The sequence below is a fragment of the Gymnogyps californianus genome, chromosome 12, assembly GCF_018139145.2.
Source record: "Gymnogyps californianus isolate 813 chromosome 12, ASM1813914v2, whole genome shotgun sequence".
Taxonomy (NCBI): Eukaryota; Metazoa; Chordata; class Aves; order Accipitriformes; family Cathartidae; genus Gymnogyps; species Gymnogyps californianus.
Window position 1 is genome coordinate 4,527,977 of NC_059482.1, and position 22,674 is coordinate 4,550,650.

At 37.8% G+C, this 22,674-nt stretch overlaps 1 protein-coding gene across 1 annotated transcript in view; it reads right to left on the bottom strand.

Annotated features, from left to right (window-relative positions):
- The window catches only part of CDH13 (cadherin 13), a 521,353-nt gene that overhangs the window by 49,297 nt on the left and 449,382 nt on the right, over positions 1 to 22,674 (bottom strand). Inside the window, exons 9-10 of the mRNA XM_050904351.1 lie at positions 17,737 to 17,919; positions 16,494 to 16,747 (exon numbers count right to left, since the gene is read on the bottom strand). Coding sequence (XP_050760308.1) covers positions 16,494 to 16,747; positions 17,737 to 17,919 — 437 coding nt within the window. The remainder of the gene's footprint in view (positions 1 to 16,493; positions 16,748 to 17,736; positions 17,920 to 22,674) is intronic.

The window sequence follows — 22,674 nt, forward strand, 5'->3', positions numbered from 1 at the left end:
TTATGAAAAGGAAAACATTTTTTGTTATTATTGTACAGTCTTTCAAACACTTCTCTATACCAAGATCTAATTTTCAGGTTTTTTTCCTTCAGGGCAAAAAAATCCTAGAAGCTGAGGTGTAACAAAAAAAATTCCACAAACTCATTTATGTATTTTTTAATCAGAAGTGATTAGGGCTATGGTTAAATGAACCCAGAGGCTATAACTATCTGAATTATTCCTAAAGCTAGGGAAACACACCGTATCTGGGACTAACACACTAGTATAATCAGGTTGTTACTGGTAGAATAATTGTCGACACATGCAAATCAGTAAAAGTTTTTTCATTGTAGCAATTGTGCCTCAAAAGCTAATCAACGTGAGATGAGCTGGAGGTTCTTTTATAAACTACCTAGAGAAGGTTTTGGCAGTAAAACTCTATCAAGTTTCTGCACATGTCAGTTCTTTGCAACTGTGCTTCCAGCAAAAGCAGCTTCTCCCACTGCAAATCCATTTGCTGCTTTCTCTTTCAAGCAGGGGTCCTGGTAGCTCTTGAAAAGATAGCAAATTTTTTATAAGAGCCCAGCAGATTCACTACTAAAATGTCACTATTGAACACAGCCATGAAATAGCACATTTCTACAGATTCAGTGTGAGTTATTTTTTTCTAAGGGATGGGCAGAAAAGAGGTGAGAAGTGGCTCACTACTGTGAAGCATTAGTCTATCCAGATCAATACAACTCCTGTTGGACTGCGGATCCTACTGCCAGGAACTGGCTGGTCCCAGCAAGGGATTACTTCTGCCGGCTGCCATAAAACCTCAGTTTTGCCCTGGCTAATACTAAAGTCACAAAGAAAACACCCTCGCCTGGAAGCGCTCCCCCAAAAAGGCAGGGCAGGGGAGCCGCCAGTCTCAGCTCCAGCGCAGGTTTGCAACCTGAGCCTGTGTGATACAAACATAGTCACAAGATCCAGTCCTGGCCCGTATTAACATCTATTAACTTTGGGACTCATCTCATACGGAAGGAAGGGAATTAATGTTTCTGCAAATTAATTTCCAAAAGGAAAGTGTAACGAATTGGTGAATATGCTGAATAATCACTTTAGCACAGTTTATGTCCTGTGCCAATCTAAGGCCTTTGCAATATTGATGTCTTTCAAAGCAGAGGTTAGTGCAGCCGGCATCCCCTGTGCAAGGCAGGGGGGAAAAGATGAACTACAACAGAAGTCAGGAAGTAGGTATTAGCCAAAACAGTGCAATTCCAAATAAAGGAATCTTATGAATTGTTAACAGAGCTGAAAGAGACTGTAAACATTGCTGAATGGACAGTCACTTAAAAGTTAATGAGACCTTGAAAATGTAGTAGCTCAGTGAAATCTATTCTACCACAGAAATCTGGATCATAGCCACAAAAAGCAAAAATACTAACAAGACAGACATTTTGTTAGAAAATAAGTTCCAGACTCACAAACCTCAACCTTGAAATCACCGGACAACATTAGTTAAAGTTGTAAAAGAGATGCTACGAAGGAAATGTCTGCTCAGTCTGTCAAGTCAAGGTCAGAAAAGATTAAGTGGAAGGTTCTAAGCAATGAAGAACAAGAGGCTGAGTCTCTGCCTTGGATAAAGTGGGGAATACTCATCCCTTAAACAGGAATGTGAAGTATCTGCTATGAATAACATGTAACTATAGCAAAGGACAGACCCAGTGATTCACAGAAAAGATATCACATCAATCATGTGGCAATTTTCTTATTCCTAAGTAACTCTGTGAAACAAAAATTTTATTATAAACGCCAAATACTTCAAACAAATTTATTTGAGACCTGGGTCCTAATTCCATGAGATTTTTCTTCAAGAAAAAAAAAAAATTAGGGCTCCCCTGGCTATATCAGGTATTTCAGCCAAAAAATTTACATAAAAGTATATTTACTGTGATGAACCAGCATAAATATTTTCACTAGCTTTTTCTTAGCTTAGCAAAAAAAGACAAAGACAAAAGGGACTAGCATAAGAAAGGACAAAATTTAACACACAATAAATTGACCGTGCAATAAGTACCAATTCAGAAAGAAAATCTGTGAAGAAGCTGATACTGCCAGAAAAGTAATCGAAGTAGTTTCCTGTGCTGACAGAGCTGGGGCATTCCTGAGTTGGCTGAACCTGCACAGGACTTATTTCTAAGATTCAGCTATTTCCAAGGCAAGTGCTGTAACACAAGAGATGATAGGAGAGCAATAATGTTCTGCTGACTTAGAAAAGCCTCTGAGTTTCTTGGCAGGTTGCAGTTTGGGGCCTGGCAGGAAAAACAGCCCCATTCCTGCTCGTTCCCTCTCCTTCCCCATCAAGTGCACAACACTGTCCCCCCAGCTCTGTTTAAACTGCATGTATGTGACAGCTTGTATGAAATATGCAGCTGGTGCAGGTTTCCTCTCCAGAAACTCATTTTGGTGAGATATTGGTTGCTAATCCTACGATTATAAGAGTGTGTTTTCACGTATTTGACAGGCATAATCTTGAGTGGCAAAGATCCACGTTGGAATCCAGACTTCACCGAAGTAAAAGGAAAACACTGATCCTGGGAGTTGAGCTGAACCTGATCCAGACAAAAAACCTGGCTTGAATCTTGTTTTTTCTCACATTAGAGCACTGCCTGAGCCATTATTTGTAGTCTTTGCTGAATGTGGAGCTGATCCCCAGAAGTATATTTCATGTTACCAGTTCACAATAACAACTGAATTAATAACTGACATCTCTTAGAGAGGATTTGTTCAACAGGGAGAGCTGTGCAAACCCGCAGCAGTCTGCAGCATCACCCCTCAGCCTCTCCTGTCACCCTGCAGAGCCACGTGCCGCTATTGCTGCCACAGCCCGCAGGCTCCCATCCACCCCTGCCGCCCGCTCATCCCCGGGCGCGCCCCATGGCACAGGCCGAGCACACGCATTTACACATTTCCCATGGCGTTTGTGTTTCTGTACCTCTGGGATGGGTGCCTGCGGGTAAAGCTTTGTCAGCAAGGCCAGACCGTTTCACTAACCCATCTCCTGTACCCACCACGACATCGATGCCAGCTCTAAACCAACAAAATGCCACTACGTCTCTCCCCTGCCCGCCACCAGATCCCTGAAGCAGGCAGCTTGACAGAAGCGAGAGCAGTGTGCTGGAACTTCAAGCTCCTGCTGGTACATGGCACTGGGAGGAGGAGATAGGGAATGAAAGGCTTATCCTGGCTCAAGCCCTTCATGTGGCCTTCCTAAATGCCACCTCTAGGGGGAGATATGTGGAGTTCCAAACCTAGTCAAAATATTTTAGAATGAAACAGAATCAAATCAGAATGATTTGGGTCACAGTTGGGTGCCAAACGATTAGTTAGGAGTTAGTTAACTCCTTGTTCCCTATTTAATCTACTAAGCATCCATTATGAAGGTCGAATTCTCTAAAGGTCAGTGCACAAGCAGGAAATAAGGTTGTGGGTTTTTTAAAGAAAAGAGTTAGACTTTTATTAACCTTTTTTTTTAGTAGCCTACATTTTCCTATATTTCCTCTAAATTCCTAGTGTTTCTTCATGAAAAATATTTTATACACACACAAGTGCATGCAAATAAATTTGTCCAAGAAGGATTTCTCAAGGAAATTCTATGAGTTATTTACACAGAAATGAGAGAAGTACTCTGTGTAGGTGTCACTTTTGGAAAATTATAGAGGCACTTCTGTAAAAACTTGCACTAAATTGATGTCCTAGTAAAAACCATATCCTTACCATTGCTCAGCATCAGATTATGTTTTCAGTTGTATATTACAACACATAAACATGATAATGTTAATTTCATGTCAATGTCTATGTGAAAAATATATGCAAGGCTGTGTAATGTTTGATTAATGGTCTGACTTTATCCAGAAGAACTGGAAATTCTCATAGGGTTGTATAAATCAGTGAAGAGCCAACAAATTAATAACTTTGTTTCCATAGAAATAGAACTCAACTAATTCCATGAAATATGTCACTCTGGTATTATTATTGCAGCAATTAAGATGTTTTTCCTTTTAGTTCTTTAGTTTAGCTTTGTTTAAAAATAATTGTATTCGTAGTAGGAAAATAGACTGTCTTGATGCTTTTGTATAGTTATGTAGCCCAGAGGAATTAATACCCACTGAGTAAAAATACTTTCCAACCTTGTAGCATTCAATAACAAAGAAGGAAAGGGTAGGTGAGAAATTCAGTAGGATGTGTGATAATGTGACTGTGTAATATTCAAGAAAAATTCACACTACCATCCAATCCGACAATATGAAGAAAAAGGCACATTTATTCCTGGCTAATAATAACACAAATTAAGTTTTCATTTTTTCCAGCTGATTTTGAATACACTATGCACTTCATGAGTGCAGTTCTTACAGAAGAAACTTAATTAATTCTCTGTCGTTTTGTAATAACAGGCAATCATCTCCTATCTGAGTTTTATTTGACTGAGTACACCGAACTATACAAAAAACATGCAGCCACTTTCTGTCCTAAATGTTGGAGCAATGTGTGATATCATGTCACATCTTTTCCTTTATTTTAGGCCAGCTTCCTTTGTTTGCCTAACTCACTATCTGTAATGACCATGACAAATGAAAAGGGAAGTGTGATTTACCTTTTCCAATCTCTATGAATCAGATTCTCAGGCATTCAAGCTGTCCAAATGCACTTTAAAACTTCTTACCTGTCTGGCCCTTATCACTTTTCAAGATTGTGTACAACCATGTCTTAGTTGTTTTATTTATAATGTCATCAAGTCTAGGTTGTTACATTTGTTATGGGTTGCTGCGCCGAATTTCCCCCCCTCCCCCTCTTTCTGCCTGTGCCTTCAAGGGATGTTAGAAAAATGAAATACTACTTTTCACTTGTTGAACAAAAACGTTAAAAGTCAGATTCCACACTCAGTTATATTCACTCAGGGGATATTCGTTGTAACGTCCCTTGTCTAACTGATGTTACTGCAAAACAAATTTGGTCCTGTACATGTAAATATTAATAAAGAATACTAACAGAAATTAAATTCTGCTAGATATTCTGAAAAGCATGTCACAAGGTATAGCGGGATTGAGAAAATGGCCCTTTTGTGTATATTTCAACATATAATATATGACCTATGAAAAAACCCTGTGCTTTTCAAGGAAATAGAAAATTAAAGGATATTCTTTACAGGGAAAATTATCCTTTATTTGCTAAAAGGTGAGTTTGTGCTGAACACTTCTCAGTAATATTCCTTTGGAGGTTAGAAAGCATCTTTTTTGTTAGGGTAAGTATCCTGCGTGCATCTGAATGCTTGCTCTGATATACTGCCTACGACAAATCTACTCTATGCAGCACAATTTTTCTATCATGTTCATCATCATAATAGCCAAGCCCCTTTCAGATGTACATTAAGCAACATGACAAACGTGCGTCATTTAAGAAATCTGCTGGCCAATGATGGAAAATCTGAAGAAGTTAGAGGAAAAAGCTACACATAAGTATTCGTTTATGACACAAAAAGAGCTTTCATTAGATGTTATGGGATTAAGCACTGAAAAGACAGGAAACGGAAGAATTGCAGTTGTTTGTTTAACCTTAATTTGCCACACTGACAGTTGCTGATAAACTTTATAGCTAGGCCTTGCTTGACTGCAGTGTGGTACCAATGAGGCAAATACTTTACCAACAATCTTCCACTATTTGGTCATATATAGTTTTATTTTCTGCTTGATATCAATTGCATTCAGTGCACACAATATATAGTGCTCTGTAAATTGAAGGTATTTAATCCTCTCCTAAGCTTCTTATTATGTCTTACTCTATGCTATTTAACCCTGGATTGGATGCCCAAGAGTTAAACTTCTCATGCACCTTTCCTTTGTCATTAGGGATCCGAATGTTTTGCCAGCCGCCTTCAATGCATGTCCATAGTATCTCTGTGGGATGAATTCTAATGTTTCAATTTGACAGACAAAAAATGGAAGCCTCAAGACCTTTAAAACTAAAAGTATGTGCTATTTTTTCCCGAAATGACAGAAGCTGAAATGAAAAAACTCACCTAACTGCACAAAGGACTCGTTCAAAGGGTTACAGTTATACAATGATTAAAGCTATTATAGGCTTTTTCTTCCTTTTTCCCTTGTACTTAAAAACCTAAACTCTGTAACAGTTTCCATGAGTCAAACTAACTTAACACAATTGACATGGAGATATGCAAAACTGAGACAGTGTTGTTTTCTTTCTCTACTAAAATGTGTTTTAAACACTAGTTAATAACTTAGAAGCTTCCAGGGCCAGAAGCAACTTTTGAGTGCTCCATTTTGAAGCTGCAAACCTTGTGCCCTACTAATACAAAATTTTCTTGTTTTAGCCCTGAAGCATTATGAGATAAACTCTGTGGCTGCATTTGGTTTTTATGTAGAAAATGCTACCAATGACCCAGGGCTGAATCTCCAGAGAGGTTGGGCCTTAGGCAGGTAGAATTCTATTGGAAATTTCCCATTTGAAAGGAAAAAGAGGAAACATTATTCTGACAGGCCCATTAAAATAGGTAAAAGTGTAAAAATTCTCCAGGGTTTGGACTATTCAATGAAATCTGGGTGAGACAGGTTAGTATCTCCAAGGCAATGCTATGCTAAGTACTGCCCAATGGAGCTGCCCTAAGGGATCACATGGATAATAATTATCTAGCTGTATGTAGAGTAGGCATGCATGTCTCTGTAGGCATATTTACCTAGAGCATAATGGTCATAAAATTAGGAAAAGTCAGTCCCTAGCAATTCACATTTGAACCAAGAATGAATCTGCAGGCTTACTGCTGCTTAACAAAGTGCATAATTTCACTCTTACTCAGAAACTATTTTACAGAAATTGGCATCCTTATTACTGAGTTAATAGAAAAATTCCAATTGAACTCTGCAAGACTTTTTTCCTATTACAGTAACATTGCAGAGCTCCATTTAGTAAAAATGAGTGCTTAAGCCTTCTGACAATTTCTTCACTGAACTTAAATTCCACTCCAAGAATAATTGTCCGTGAGTCTGAAAGATGGGGTTCTTTATGCCTTGAAATGCACAGACTAGGGATGTCTTGCGGTTGAGCAGTGGCTGTAAACATACAACAGAAGTTCTGTGTATTTGGGAAAGCTTCTGCTCTGAGATGAAATCCTACACCCACATTCAGTGGGAATTTTGCCACTGAACTGAGTGTGTCCATGGTTCATTCTGTCCTTATTCTGGAGATGGCAAATTAATGAAATATAGCCATAACATTAGCACCTTGTATCTTGATAGCAGGGCAAAAAGCTATGAAAGAATTACAGCATTTCCCTTTTCCAATCAGGACATGAATGCCAGACAACACCTGCTCTGGTGTCATCTGAGGTCTATACCTGCTTGAAAGACAGAAGTGCTGAACTCCACAAGAAGAACAAGAATGGCTTAATTATATACTTCCACTTGATGACAGGATTCTGGCCTAGATGCATTACCAGTCTTCCTGGAAAACTTTTATTTCAGTGCTTGGTTTTCCAGCTTTTGCCTTCGTATCAAATAACACTGGTCACTGGAGCTACAATCTTACATATTACCAGTCCAAATAAATTTCTGTCAAAGCATGAATGAAAGTTGTAACTACATACAGACGTGCACACGCGACCTAACTTGACTGAGTGGGACTCAGGAATTCAATGGCTTTAAAATATTAACATAAATTCATACCACCCCCTTCCCTGTCAACTTGCCTCCTCACACACTGTTCTCAAACTTGATAGCTAACTTATTATAATCAAGATACTCTTTACTTCTTCCAGAGGCAAAATCCTGCCTTTTCTGAAACTAGAAGAGAACAGTAATGACAAAGTGAGTTATTGTCAAGATCTGACTTCCACTGCAAGCATAACTTGTGACTGATATATCCTATTGTTGTATTTCTCAAGAAGATCTGCAATATTGTTTAGTCAGTGACATGAAAAATGTGCCCTATAATTTCACAGTTCACAGCCATTCATTCTGAGTGCTGACATGGTTGAAATCATAATGTGGCATAATATTGTTATGCAGGATAAAGACAGAGGGTCTAATTAAACTCCACTTAACTGTTACATTCATTCTTATTAATCAAGAATTTGGGATTCTTAAAATAATATCAAGGGAAGTTAAAATTGGTTTCTATGGCTTATTTGATTATATGGAAACACAGATTCTCAATTCTATCATCGATAGCTTTACTATCAACATATTAAGTATGATTTATGCCAACAGAGTAGAACAGATGGAAAATTTTAGGAATATGTTCTTCTGACAAGTATTGTCAGGAGTGATAAAGTCTGGCTTCAGGTAGCTGGGTTCCCTGCAAAACTATGAATCACTGGATTGAGAATTCCTGAAACCCTGCTTTAGGTAGCCTTTAATAATTTAATTCAGACACTTCTGCTATTTCAGGGACTAATCAAAGAGAGAGGGATTAATCTTTTTTTTCTCAGGAAAGGGACACCGTTCTTCAGGAGAACTGCCTCATTCAGTCTGGGTGAAAATTTGCTCTCTGCCTCCTTTTCTACTAGAGAGGGTAAGGAAAAAATAGGTGCTATAGCAACCTGTTTATGTACATTAATCTTTCCCCCAAACCTTGGCAACTGCTAGGAAGAACCAAGCAGTAAGACAAGAGGTTAGCATAGATAAGACAAAGTAAGTATGGGAGTTCCCCCACCTCCCTGCAAGGCAAAAACCGGCATACCAAAGCTTAGCACCAACTGGTTAGATGGGATTGTCCTTAAGCACTAAAAATTAAGATATACAGAAGCAGACAAGGAGAGAAGAGGCCTAACATCTGCCCCAACACAGAGACAGAGAACATCAGTGAGAAGACGGCAAAAAGAAACAACGGGAGAGACTTAGAGGTGTTCACCACTAGGAGAAACACTAGAAGCAACTGAGAAACCAAGGACCCCTGGGGACTCTCCAGGGTGCTAAAAGGGAGGTGTTGACAGGTTGGTTGTAAATTAAGCAAGCCAGGGAAGACCTATGAGTAATAAAAGGACTGAATAACAGACTTTGGGAAGCAGACTATCAACATCTGTTCAGTACTCTGAGGAAAAGAAGGTCCTGTAATAGTATATGTCTGATATTGAAGCTGACAGAGTTGAAAGTGGCTTTCCTCAATGGTCAGCATTAGATGTTGTCCACAGCTTTTATAGGACCTGGCTTCCAGATCTGGCAGATGTTTTAATTCTCTCAGCGCTGGGATTTTACTCCAGCCATTTATTCTCTTCAGTTTCATCTCAGTAGTTCCCCCCAGAGAACTGGACTTTTTTACCAGCTGCTTCCTCCACGTTAATTCAGACCCAGTGATATATCCACACAGTGCTGGCCAGCTACAAATCATCTTCTGAACAGGAAAAATGGGGCCTGATTTTACTCTTAAGCCATTATCACCCTTCCAGAGTTACATCAGTGTGGTCAGGGGTATGAGAGGAGAATAAAGGAGGTAGAGTACCGCTCCAGAAACAATTTTGCCTCTGTCCCATCTTGCTGTAGGCCTAAAGAGTTTGCTGTATGGGGAAAGAGGGGTTTGTTTATTTTGTTCAGTAAACAAAAAGTGGAAGTCAGTTTGGTCAAACAACAACCAAAAAAAAAAAGACAATGCATTTTTTCATTAATTTTTCCCTTCAGATATTAATATTATGATAGTAACATGAAAAATGGACTGTCATGGTTTAACCCCAGCCAGCAGCTAAGCACCACACAGCTGCTCCCTCACTCCCCCCCCGCTCCCAGTGGGATGGGGAAGAGAATTGGGAAAGAAGGTAAAACTCATGGGTTGAGATAAGAACGGTTTAATAACTAAAGTAAAATATAATACTAACAATAATAATAATGAAATATAATAATAATAATATAATAATAATAGTAATGAAAAGGAATATAAGAAAAAGAGAAGAGGGAGGAAAAGAAAAAAAAAGGAAAAAACCCAGTGATGCACAATGCAATTGCTCCCCACCCCTGACTGATGCTCGAGCAGCGATCCGCCCCTCCTGGCCTTCTCCCCCCTGTTTATATACTGGGCATGACGTTCTATGGTGTGGAATATCCCTTTGGCTAGTTCGGGTCAGCTGCCCGGCTGTGCTCCCTCCCAGCTTCTTGCACACCTGCTTGCTGGCAGAGCATGGGAAACTGAAAATCCTTAACTTAAGATAAGCGCTACTTAGCAACAACTGAAACATCAGCGTGTTATCAACATTATTCTCACACTAAATCCAAAACACAGCACTGTACCAGCTACTAAGAAGAAAATTAACTCTATCCCAGCTGAAACCAGGCAGCAGGAAAGACAGAAGATGAAAAACTTTTTGCTTCAAGCAGATTCCCTCTCTACCTGGCTTTCCTTCTAACTTGAAATAGAGAAAGGAAAAGAAAAACAATGTGCACTGTCCAATATACAGCAACTTCAGATCTAGAGATGCACTACAAATTCCCAATGGCTGAGTTCAGGCAGGCCATAAATAAAACTGCAGAGCCAACTTGAGATGCTCTTGGGTGTAACTTACAGTGAAAAACTCTGGCGCTGCATGCTGAGAGCATAGCTCAGCCATTCATTTATAACAATAGAACTATTCTTCTGTCTGCACGAGGAAAACAAATGTCCTGTTCTTAGGAATCAAAGACAATTCCTTCAGACTCTAGGAGACATATTTAACAATGACTAAGTGCGTTACTTCATAAGCATTCACTCTTTAAGACTTTCTATCCCTCTCATTATATAGTACTTCTGTAAGTGATTGTAGTGTATCCCAAAAAGCAAGTTTATTGACCTCCACCTGCAACAAAAGTGCTTTAAAAAGGCCTGATGTGCAACAAAGTATGCAAAATTAATCCCTTAAGTGTTTGTGAGGAATGTGATTTGAAGCCTCATCCTTTTTCAGAGGGGGTTCAGGATCTCTGAAAAAATCCTGGCAAGAAACATGAAAAAGGCTTTTTGAATTGTCTTTGCAATTCATGGCTTACATATTCACTACATGTAAGGGTGGTGATTGGCAGCAAAGAGAAGTGACAGAAGTAAACTTGTTTTTTCCAGTGAATTCTCCTTAGTTTTCTCAAGTATTTGAGATTTGGAAGAAACTCACTGAACTATAAATCCCACTTCAGTGTAGTTTCAGCACTATTTTACAGAATTTTAGGCAGTCTTTTTTTTGACAAAGTATGCAGATCATGCTTACCACCAATAAGAGTTTGGACTGTTTCTACTGACTTCCACCAACTCCATAGGCACTGACCCCAAAGTTATGATGATGTAATCTAAAGCAAAATGTGCCCCAGTAGTAAAAGTTCCCATTCCCAAAGTCAACGGCCAGTCCATTGTCCAGTGGCTCTTGGTAAAATGACAAATAAACAAACATGATCACTTTTAATTCAGTGTCTGTTAGATTCAGCCTTATCATCCCCATGGTCTGATGTTCAAGGACGAAGCGTCATTAATATATACACTTATTTTGCAGTATAGAAAAATGCACTTTATGTAAAGAGAAACAGAGTCTATCCACCTTTCAGACAGACCAGTAGCTGTTATTTGGAAATGATGAAAATAATAAATATGACTTTTCTCCCATTTCCAGACTAGCAGAGCTATCAAACACACAGTCAGTACAATGGCAGTGCTACAGCAGTCGAATGTCCAGGCTGTGGGTTCACAGGCAGCTGGGTAGCTGGATCCATCACAGGCTATTCTATTCGGAAATGATTAATCTCAAACAAATGGAGATTTACTGGTTTCATATTTGTGTAATTCCACTAAATTAATGATATGGTGATATAAGGAGACCAGAATCAAATAAAAGGATGCCAACTTCCAAGCAAAAAATTGGCTTTCAAATTTCTACAGTTGAGACTTCACCACTAAGACAATGTACCTATGCTTCCAGAAGCCAGTTATATTATGTGGGGTCAGCTGGATTCAGGTACAGATTAAAAAATTACACACACACAGACACACACACACACAGACACACACACACAAATATATATCTTATTTACATATATTGCTTCAGATATTTTTGGCAGTCTTTCATATTCCCATGAAACTCACTGCAGTTTGGGTTCCATTTCTAAGTGGTCCAGCTTCAAATACTGCATTTTAATTCTACTTAATGAATTAGATATGCTTTAGAGCTATAATAAACTTTACTTGTGAAGATATTTCTGAAGCATTGAGTCACATTGCTTACTGAGAATAAATACCGCAATAATATATTTACATAAATAATTTAAAATCCAAGAGCACAGTAGGTAATAAAAATATATTGCCATGATAAACCATGAAACCAGACAACAACGTTGCTTTAATTAAAAAGTACAAATACACTGCAGTAAACAACTTATTTACACGTAGTTAAAAGTCTAACTATTGAATATCCTGGACTTGCTGAACCAAAAAAAGGGAAAAATACTGAAACCAATCTCTTCACACAGACAAATATTGAGGACCGTAACTGTGTTTAATTAAGATCTACTGTTAATAATGGATTTCAGAGAGTGAGGTTCTTCTTTTAATTTCCCAAGGTAGAAAATGTTATTAAATTTGGCCTTTAACTTCTCATTGACATGTACACTTGAAACTTCTGATTAAAATTTCAGAGGTTGGGAAGAAGCACCCAAAATTAAACTCTTAAATCTGGCACAAAAATAACAATGATCCCTGATTAAGAAATCAAATTTCAGAAACTTCATTACTGTTCTATTAATAAATCGTTGGATTATAATTAAAATGGGGCCTGCTGGATTTCTTTCATTTTTTAATTCTAAAAAAGTTGGAAACTGTAGAGGGAATTAAATACTTAAAAAAAAAAATAGGTTAATGAATCTAAGAAATGTGATCCAACTTGAACAGCTTCCTTTTCTTTCTGGGAGTGATCACAGTGGAACGAACACTATTTTCCACCCACAGGTATGTGTTCAGGAAAAACCACTGGTTCGGTCTGCTCCTTCCTTTCTACAACGCCCATAGTCCAACGCTCACTGTACTCATTGCAGACTTTTCATAGGAAATCATAGATCTGGGTATAGTTGTGAAAGTCAGCGTTCACCTAGTTTTAAACAGGTATAATTTAGAGTAAGATTAAACTTGATGCCTATATTATTTTAGCTGGTCAATATGAGCGTGCAGTTCTTGTTTCCAGGATGATGTTTCTACCTCTACCTTGAGTTTCTTTGAAATGTTAGCGTCAGTAGATCAGAGAAGAGCTGACACCATGAAAGTTCACTGCTAATCGTGTGCAGACAAATAGCCAGAGCTCAAGGTACGTACTTTTGAGTCTTAAAAATAGTTGGAGTCATATTTTTTTCAGTGTAATACATTTTTGCCAGCTTGTTTGAGCTTTTAAATTAAATTCTTTCTCAGTCTGCAAAAACACTTCAAGCCGAAGAATAAGAAAGAAAATTGCTTCAGAAGTACAGCTGTCTTTAGGAATTTTTACAAAGTAAGCCACGTTTTTCAAAAAGATAAGTAATTTGAATCTGATTCAGATATGCAATGTTCAAAGAATAAATTCAATCTAGATGTGGACAATGGCACAAATGGTTTCTATACACTATTCATGGTTCTTGAAATGCATTTATGATGTTATATCTAGTAGAGTAACTAAATTTCCTGATTACAAATAATCGTCAGCCCCTCCTACAAGTTTTATATAGAAAACTAACTAAAAATATCCCTGCAGTTAGACATATCTCAGTTGTAATAGGTTGAAAATAAAGAAAAGTAACATTACTAATTCTCTGTTGTTCTTTTGTTTGTATCCGTCTGCACATTTTGAACAGATATATACTTTGTTGGGGGTGATGTACATTGTTCACACAGCACACACAATACAAATCTGGTATTCATTGCTTCTTGCAGACACAAAACATTCCTGCTCGTGGTCATCAATATTTAGTGTAATATCTTGTTTAAAAGTCTGTATTGTGCCTGCTTGGCCTTTACTTTACCAGTATAATCATAGTAAGGACTCTGATAATATAATTTATAGCAGCATAGTCTGAAAACCATGCAGTTTGGTATGCATTCTCTATAAAGTCCTGGACCTAGGCCCAAACTCTAAACACACACCTGCCTGTAGGAATGTACGAGAAAATACTTTGGCCAGACCCAAACTAGTGAGTAGCTTCGGCCTTTATGTATGCAATTTTACACTATCCTTAACTGCAGATGCTGTTCTCATACACTAGTCTTCCTTTTTCACTGCTAGTAGCTATGTGTTTCAATAATACCTGTCAGCGTTAAAACCATCTTTTTGAAATGCTATTTTATGCTTTCCTGTTATTTTAGCAAAAGGATGTACAGGTAGTCAAATTAGCCTTTCCTGAATGCTTCCACCATTTCCCAGATTTCCATTACATTTGCATTATTTTCTTCTAATTTATACAGCCACTTCCTTTTACATAGTTTCCATGTATGATCATGCTTCATTCCCAACCCAATCTAGTTTATTTCTGCTCTTCTTTTCTGCACACGCAGCGTAAGAAAAGAAAAACCTTGCTTTCGGCTAAAAACCTTCCAGGTTTTGGCCATGCAGATATGGTAAAACTTCTGGGAAAATTCTATTTAGATTATGAGCTAGTTATAGCTAAGATTTGAGAGTTCCTTTGCAGCCAGTTGTGAGATGTGGTGGACTGCAAAAAGTGTTTATGTTAGTTAACTAGTTACACACAATACTTAACGCTAACTTAGAGTTTTCAGTGACACATTGGTATGTCCTATAATTTCAGTGTCAGTGTAGTTAGGAGAAATTCAGCAAAATCAGTAGGTCAACGGGAAAAATTCAGATAATAGCTTCTGGATTGTTGGTTTTGATAACCAAATCCTTATATTTTCTTGGCTTTTCTCTTTTAGCATCACAAAATCAACTGTTACATTAGTTAATATGACTTTTCTTATCTCCCATGAAAATGCATAAAGTTACGGAGAACTTCAATAATTGTGTTTCTTAAACTCCGTCCCAATCCCAAAGGGAATAAATATCTTTTCCCTACGCAAGCCAGGTTCTAAGTAATGCTGCTGAGGGTCATATTGCTGTATCTGACAAGCAATAGAAATTCCATAGGTTTTCCATCCATAGACACAAATTTGTGTGACCACAGTGAATGAAATAAGGAATCTTTAGAGCAAAAACTAAAATTAAGAATAAAAATGCATTCTGTAAATAAATACATTTAGAAAACAAGGGGAATGACATATGCTAAGAATCATCCTTCAGATAAACTGATATTTCAATGGCAAAACTCAAAGGCGTTTTTGATAGAGAAAGACCAGAATAGTTATACTCCTTTAACCAGATATTTTTGAAATGATGCCGAGAATTGAAACTTTTAATTCTCTGCCTTGCCTTTTTCCTCCTTCCTTGGAGATGAGCACACTCACCTGCTTAAATTCACCTCCTCATCATTCGAACCCAAGGCTGTCAGTGTGGTCTTTTGCAACAGCATGCTTACCAACATTTGTTACTGGACGGAGAACATCTTCAAGATCAGCAGCTTTCTTTTTTTGTAGAACAGTACGTATGTCAAACATTCTTTAAGAAGTGCACAATCACTGCTAAATAACCCTGTGATAGTAGAGAAATCTACATCTATGGTATAGATTGACAGTGCACATTGTTCAGGTAAAGCTTTGAAGTCATTCTCACAAAGATGTTTATGCCCTTTTATATACATTGATATCTAGGGGAAATTAGACCCACAAGTAAGAATGAAAAATTAAACACAGATGTAGATTTTAGTTGTAGTGCCTATCCTGCAGTTCTCAAATGCTGAGAAAAGCTGTCTGGAAAGTCAATTTAGTATTAGAGAAGAAAGCGGCTGATCTTTCATTTTTCAATGAATCCAAAAACAAAAGACCAGACCAGGTGGGTCAAAATATAAGATGATGGCACCACTTAATATCTAGGTTTGCTCCTTGCGACATGGCACATGTGTGGGATTATATTATCATAGCACAGAAATAATAATTTACTTTTGTCTACCTGGGCAAGGCCAAGTCTTAGCTTACTGTAGCTTCAGTGTTTCACTGGGAAATATTTTCTCAGCCCTTGAACGTGGATGGACAGTCAATGAGAGATATTATAAATGATCATAAACTGACTTAAACCGTATGTAAACCAGATAAATTATTTCTACATGTTTTCAATTTTTACACATTTTCTCTGGCTCTCACGAAGGACGAGGAATAAACAAGCAGGTTAAAAGTAATTTTGAAACACTATGCAAAGCTACGTCTATTGCTCATGGCACTCAACTGTTCGATGATGCAGTAATCTCACAGCCTGGAAAACTACTGCCCCCTGTCTAACGCAGTTCTTTGTTTTCATCATACTGAATCTCTTCATCGCAGGAAAAAAAAATGCCACTACTTATTATGTAGAGCCCAAACAACTTTAATTTAATTCTGTACTGGCAGGCAAATTCTTGGGCACAAAAGACATACTCACTTTCTGATGGATGAAAATTAGAGGGTACTGCACTCACCTGATAGTCTGATGTTGCAAAGTATCTGGATCAGTTGCATTTACCGTCAACACAACACTGCCAATAGGGATGTTTTCTTGTTTTGTCACTGTCATTGGGTTTGGGTGGAAAACTGGGCCTTCATTCACATCCTCAACAGTGATCTGAACTGTTGCTGTGGAACTGGGGCCATAGGCTATGTCTGGAATCAATGGGTCTTCATTTTCTACTTTGATCAGCAGTGTGTGAAACGCCGAAATCTCATAGTCTAAAGGCTGTAAAACATATCGTAAAATCAGAGTGCAACGTGCAAAGACAGTACTTAACACTTTTTCCTTGTACCCCATTGCAAGCTTGCAGAAGATAGAATTAGCCAGAAAGGGACAACAGCATGCTTTGCATCTGATACTGGGCCAGAATTTAGCATTAGACACAATGGTAGTTATAAAATGCATTGAAGATAATGAATGTAATGGACTTAATGAAAGATGGAGATATCCCTCTATCCAAGAGCATGTACTTTTTTGCCATACCTCATACCTATAATTTAACTCTCATATATACATGCTTATTTATGATGTAATATGCATTTAGCAAACAAATCAGTCATACTTAGTAGCTACTTATGATAAGTAACATAAGGGTATTTTTTCAACTCCTACCTTGAAATCAAAAGCACCGCCATGGAAATACATGCCATTTATCTTAAGAATTGAAAATGCCTTTTCTGAAGTCAAACAGAGAGAATTCTGGTACAGACAGCAACCTGGGCTATTTTTTTTTTAAAGTGTGAGATATAGGATTATCTTCATACAAAGACGGGCAACAAATTTTTTCATGAGACTTTAGAAATGTGGGACCAAAGATGGCTCTCCAGTTCAGTCTGAAGCCACGTCCCTTACTTCCCTGGTATTTGCATCTGTGTTCTCTAACTGATAACAAAATGTGGCCCTTGAATTCTAATTGTACCCTCAGTCACAGACAAAACTTTGTTGTAAAGTCTCACTATTGATTGTGACGCTTACTGCAAAACTAGCTGTTGCTTAAGCACAATGGCAATATAGTTAGCAACAGGCAGGTCCTTATGACTAAAGTAGTAAGGTTACTGTGACAGAAGAAGGGGTTATACATATTGTTTGGACAAGGGCTGGTAGCCAACTATATATTTTTGAGTAACTTATCCTTGCTGTGCCTTCTCTTATGCAGTAAATCCAGTGGGTGGACCTTACAGTAATAATACAGTACAACAGCAAATTGTTCTTACTTTGACAACAGAGAGCATTCCCTCATTAGTCTGGGGATTGGTATGGATTTCAAAACTCTGCCCTGGATTTCCATTAATAATGGTGTAGACAGCTCTCCATGCTCCAGTTGCTGGGTCATCTCGGTCACCAACAGTTAAGTTTACTATTACACCTGTGACTCCCTCCTTTACTGTGGCTTGAAACTAGAAAAAAAGCATAGAAGAAATTGTTACTATTTTCAATTAACGACCACACACACACATGAAATATCCAAGCCAGCATTAATTATTTACCACAACAGGAGAAAGATGTAATCCTTGACTGAAACTGAATGTTATAGGCTCTAAATAATACATTCTCACTCATGAAATATAAGGTAGCACATTACAGCTGCTCTCCATTTAATAGATGGCAGATAAGCAGCAATGTGATAGGAATCAAGCTCTGGAAGATTCTGATCTCAAGAAGACAGTTCATCTCATATTACTGGAAAAGTGAATCCTGAGAATATATACAGTGTTGCATAGGTGCATAGGTGCATATGCTATCAGAAAGGGAACTATACTCATAGCTAAGCAGAAGAGGAAGCTGACTAATATAGCCCATTCTTGCCCTCGAATGTACTATTATTTACAAATAATCCAGTTTTGCATTTCAGACTATTATTTTCATAAATTACCCCATCCATATTAATTTTTCACTACACTTATCAATACATAAAATATTTTTCACAAAAAGTGCTCCCATACCGTTTTTTGGAGGGCTTGCTCTAAGAGAATCAAAAATAATTGGACCTCATGCTACCACTTTGTCTGCATAACTAAAAGTCAGTGTTACTTTCTTTTTTCAGTGGAAGAATTTTTTATGACCTTGTGAAGTTTATTGCACTGCTGCACTATTCAGCTAGCCAAGCCCTATGAGAAAATTCTAATTTACTATCCAGACAAACAGTGTATAACATCATTCTTATTTATGTAGGAGAAACATTAAGCAAACCATTGGAAAAGCTTGTAAGGGTCAGACTTAATAATACTCCTCACCTTTCAAGTACTTGAGGCTGACGTGCTAAAAGCACTGTATATAAGAGTGATAAGATAATACATGCTTTATAGGTGGATAAACCAGAATGATAACATACGTAATCCTGAGAAGTGCTGAACATCAGCAGTACCATTATAGATCATTAGGAAATCTTAGCATTTCTAGGGATTAAGCCTTCAAAAGTCCAAAATTACAAACTTCAATAACACAAATAGGCTTTGCCGTACATGCACTGCTTAAAAGCTACATCGTCAGTGACAATATATCACTCAAGGGCAAAAATCACCCAAGTGGCTTCAGGACCTGAATAGACCAAATGTCTTTTGCTCTGTCTTATAGACCACATGAAGTCATAACACTACAGAACATTTTGTGAGAATACTGAATCCAGAAAATGGCATTTTATTAATATATAGATTTCACAATCTGGACAAATAGTAGGTAAAATGGATTTCCTCATAGTAAAATACAGAGGAGACAACTACGTCTTTTCTTGTGTTCAGTTATCTTTTTTTTCGTTTCTTCCAATAGATTTGACTTATGTTTCCAAACTCTTTTTCAATTTAGCTGTATAATTTGAGTGTATGCATTCAGTTCAAGCTTTTCAGCCTCAAATCTGATTTTATAAAAGGATGACATTAATGATTGGCTATTTCTATCCTCTTTGGTATATTTAACAAAGACTTTAAAGATTCTTTTGATTTTGACAGTTAATATGTAACAGGTTGTGATTGAGCTTTGTTTCAGACAGATCATTAAGCTCATTTGCAGTTTAATTAACTCTAAATGATAATATAACAATATTTTCACTTGCTTTGAAACAAATCAAAAGAAAAGCTCTATTAAGAGTCTTGGAAATAACAGAGGAATGATTACCAAGATTGTATTCCTTCCTGCTCAGCAAAATGCTGTTACTGGAAAGCACACTTGGACACCTCTTACTCTAATTGAAAATAAGCGATTAGCCTGATTGATATTTTTTGTATTATTTCATATTGTCTCAGCTTGAGCAAGTATAAAATGAGACATCAGAATCGTAAGGGCGAGAATATTTCCCAACAAGTGTTCAGTACCAAACAATTCCTATTTATCTATGTAAAAAGGTGACTAAACTTCAAGGAACCTAATCCTAAAGAATCTAACCCATAGATTTGACTGGGCATCTGCTCCTAATTCATATTGATCCTTCTGAAAAATCTTTTCCTTAATCCACTAGTCTGATTCAATTAAGTGTTCAATACTCCCTGGATCACCTTGGGAACAGTAAGACCTGCTAGGGTAAAATATTTGAAGATCTGGCTTTTTTATTCAGATACAAAATTGTGAAGCCAGTGAGATAAATTTATTATGCTTACGCCACCAGTGCCAGACTATGATGGAAAGTGTTGCCATGATGTGCCAGCTAGTTCAAAAAATATTGAATGTCAGTTTAAGGATATCTAATTCAAGGATATCTCAGTGGGGGTTCTTCTGCATTCCTGTTTTCTCCTTATTTAGGGAGGGCTCTCAGTAGCTTCAATTGCAGTGAGTCAGTAGTGCAGAAAGGGCACATAGACTTGCTGGGGGCATAAAACTGCAGAGCTTCTGACACCTGCAGATCAAGGGAATGACAACGTCTACAGGCAAAGGCTGTGCCAAGCCAAATAATTCCAACCATCGTGGTACACTCACCCCTAGCATTCTTTGCATTTTAGAAATGACCATATAAACACAGGGCATTTGAAGCTGTCTGGAAAACTAGACTAAAATCTGTTCAAGATGGATGAAAAAGCAGAATGATCAAATGACAGAAGTTGTCACATGGGTCTACTCTAAATTTATAACGTGAAAAGTGTAATAAATCACACATTTGTGATTGCAAAAGACAAATATCCACTGTGAAGTAGAGAGGCCCAGAAAAATATAGTGTATATTATCTAGAAGGTGAACTCTTTTGCCTGTTCAGTCACCTTTATATAAAGAATAGACTTCCTAGTATTTAGAAAAATCTGTTATATTTATACTGGGTCCCTTTCAAAAACAAAAGTGAAGAAGGGTATTTAAAAACTATGAAAGGACAAAAATAGGAATTAGATTTGGAAATAGAGAAAAGATAACCACAGGTTCATCATATTTCAAAATTAAAGGTTTACATTCTCAAAGCACGGTGCTTAACTGGGAGAGTCTAATCCAGTGTTCTAAAATAAAACCCCATAGTGGCTAACACAAATAATTGGATCACAAGTTAATTGATTTTACTCTTTTCAAATATATGCACATCCCCTAAGCACCACTATCAATTAAGAATAAAATAGATGAGTTCAGTACTTTATTTAAACTGCTATCATCTGGACCCATATTAAAAATAAGAACTTAGAAGGCAAAGACCCTGGGCTAGAGTTGCATTTGGCTGGAAGGAGCTATGTTCATTTACTACTGCTGAGCATTTGAACATGTAAGGTTAACTTGCTCTGTGGAGTGGTATGCCATATTGTCATTTATTGTGCTTATCATGCGTAAAGCCTAGAAATTTTAGTAATTCTGTCATATTTAGAGTTTTATAAACATAGGGGAAAAAAGACCCAATTCCCCTTTTTCTGCACCCAAAGGCTTATGAAAAAATACAGAAAGACAGACAACAGACTGATAGCAACTTAGAAGGAAACAACGAGTGAACAGCAGCCAGCAGTCTATGCTTAATCATCAGGTTTTTGTGGACAAATGAGACTTTTAACAGGGAACTGAAAGACATCAAGGAAATATAGTGATGGATGTAGATGAAGAGTTCCTCCAAGAGTGTGAGGGTAGCTTGTGAGGAAGCACAAATAGACTTGAAAATGTAATGAGTGAGCAATGTTTGCTGTCATGATGGACTGATAGGAAGTAGATATTGTCCACTGGACATTCTTGGAAGAGATCACAAAGACAGTTCTACTAGGCATGGAGGTCCCTGAGAGTGAAAACAAGCAGCTTATATTTCTTACAAGAAAGGAGTCAGTAAAGGGATGGCAAGGAAACGAGTGACATTCAAAACAACTATGTTAGAATACAGCCTGTGTAACAGCACTCGGGATACCTCTGAGCAGAAGAGAGAATCTCAGTTCAGCAGTCAAACTCTACTCCTCCCTTCCCTAGGTCTTGCAAGCCTACTCCAAACTATGTGCAAAGCTTCAGAAGACAAAATGAAAAATCATGGTTCCAAGCTGGCAGGAATTTTATCTTACTGAGTATAGGAAATTCAACATGGCAGGTATCTACTGAGAACAAGCAGGCCTGCATCAAAGGCTAGCTAAAGGAGGAAGTCAAGTGGGGAAACAAACAAATTGAACCACAGCTTAATTTTAGTAGCTGTTTCCTGGCGGAGCCAGGATTTAATATAACACTGAGCCAAATCCTCATCCACACTGAGCTCTATGGTGAACTGGTGGGACACTACAGTGACAGCTCTCTCTGAACACCAAGATGGCTCTGTATGGTCTCAAGAAAAAACAAGCTTGTCAGATTTCCACCATGGGGCAGATACATGAAAAGATCACTTTGTAAAATGTTATCACCTGAGAATCCAGGCACTAACCCCATCTCAGCCTCAAACAAAACTGGAAACGATACCTAACATGTATGAAAATTGGATTCTTATCTGACAGCCTTATTTAAAGCTTCTGTAGTAAGTGAGATTTCATTTACTGGCTTCTCAGAGCACAGAGGAACAAATGAACTTAACTGCATCAGAATCACCTGAATGTCTACTGTCCAGCAACAGCACGAGCATGCAGTAATAACCTTAACACCTTTATGAAGCCACCGAAAAACTGTCTCAGAGTGGGGTATTGATGTACCCAAATTAAAGAGCTGCCACAAGCAGCAAACACAATGCAAGAGAAACATGTCTGGGGTTGGTGATCACTACCCCATGGCTCATTAAGATTCTGCATGCTGTG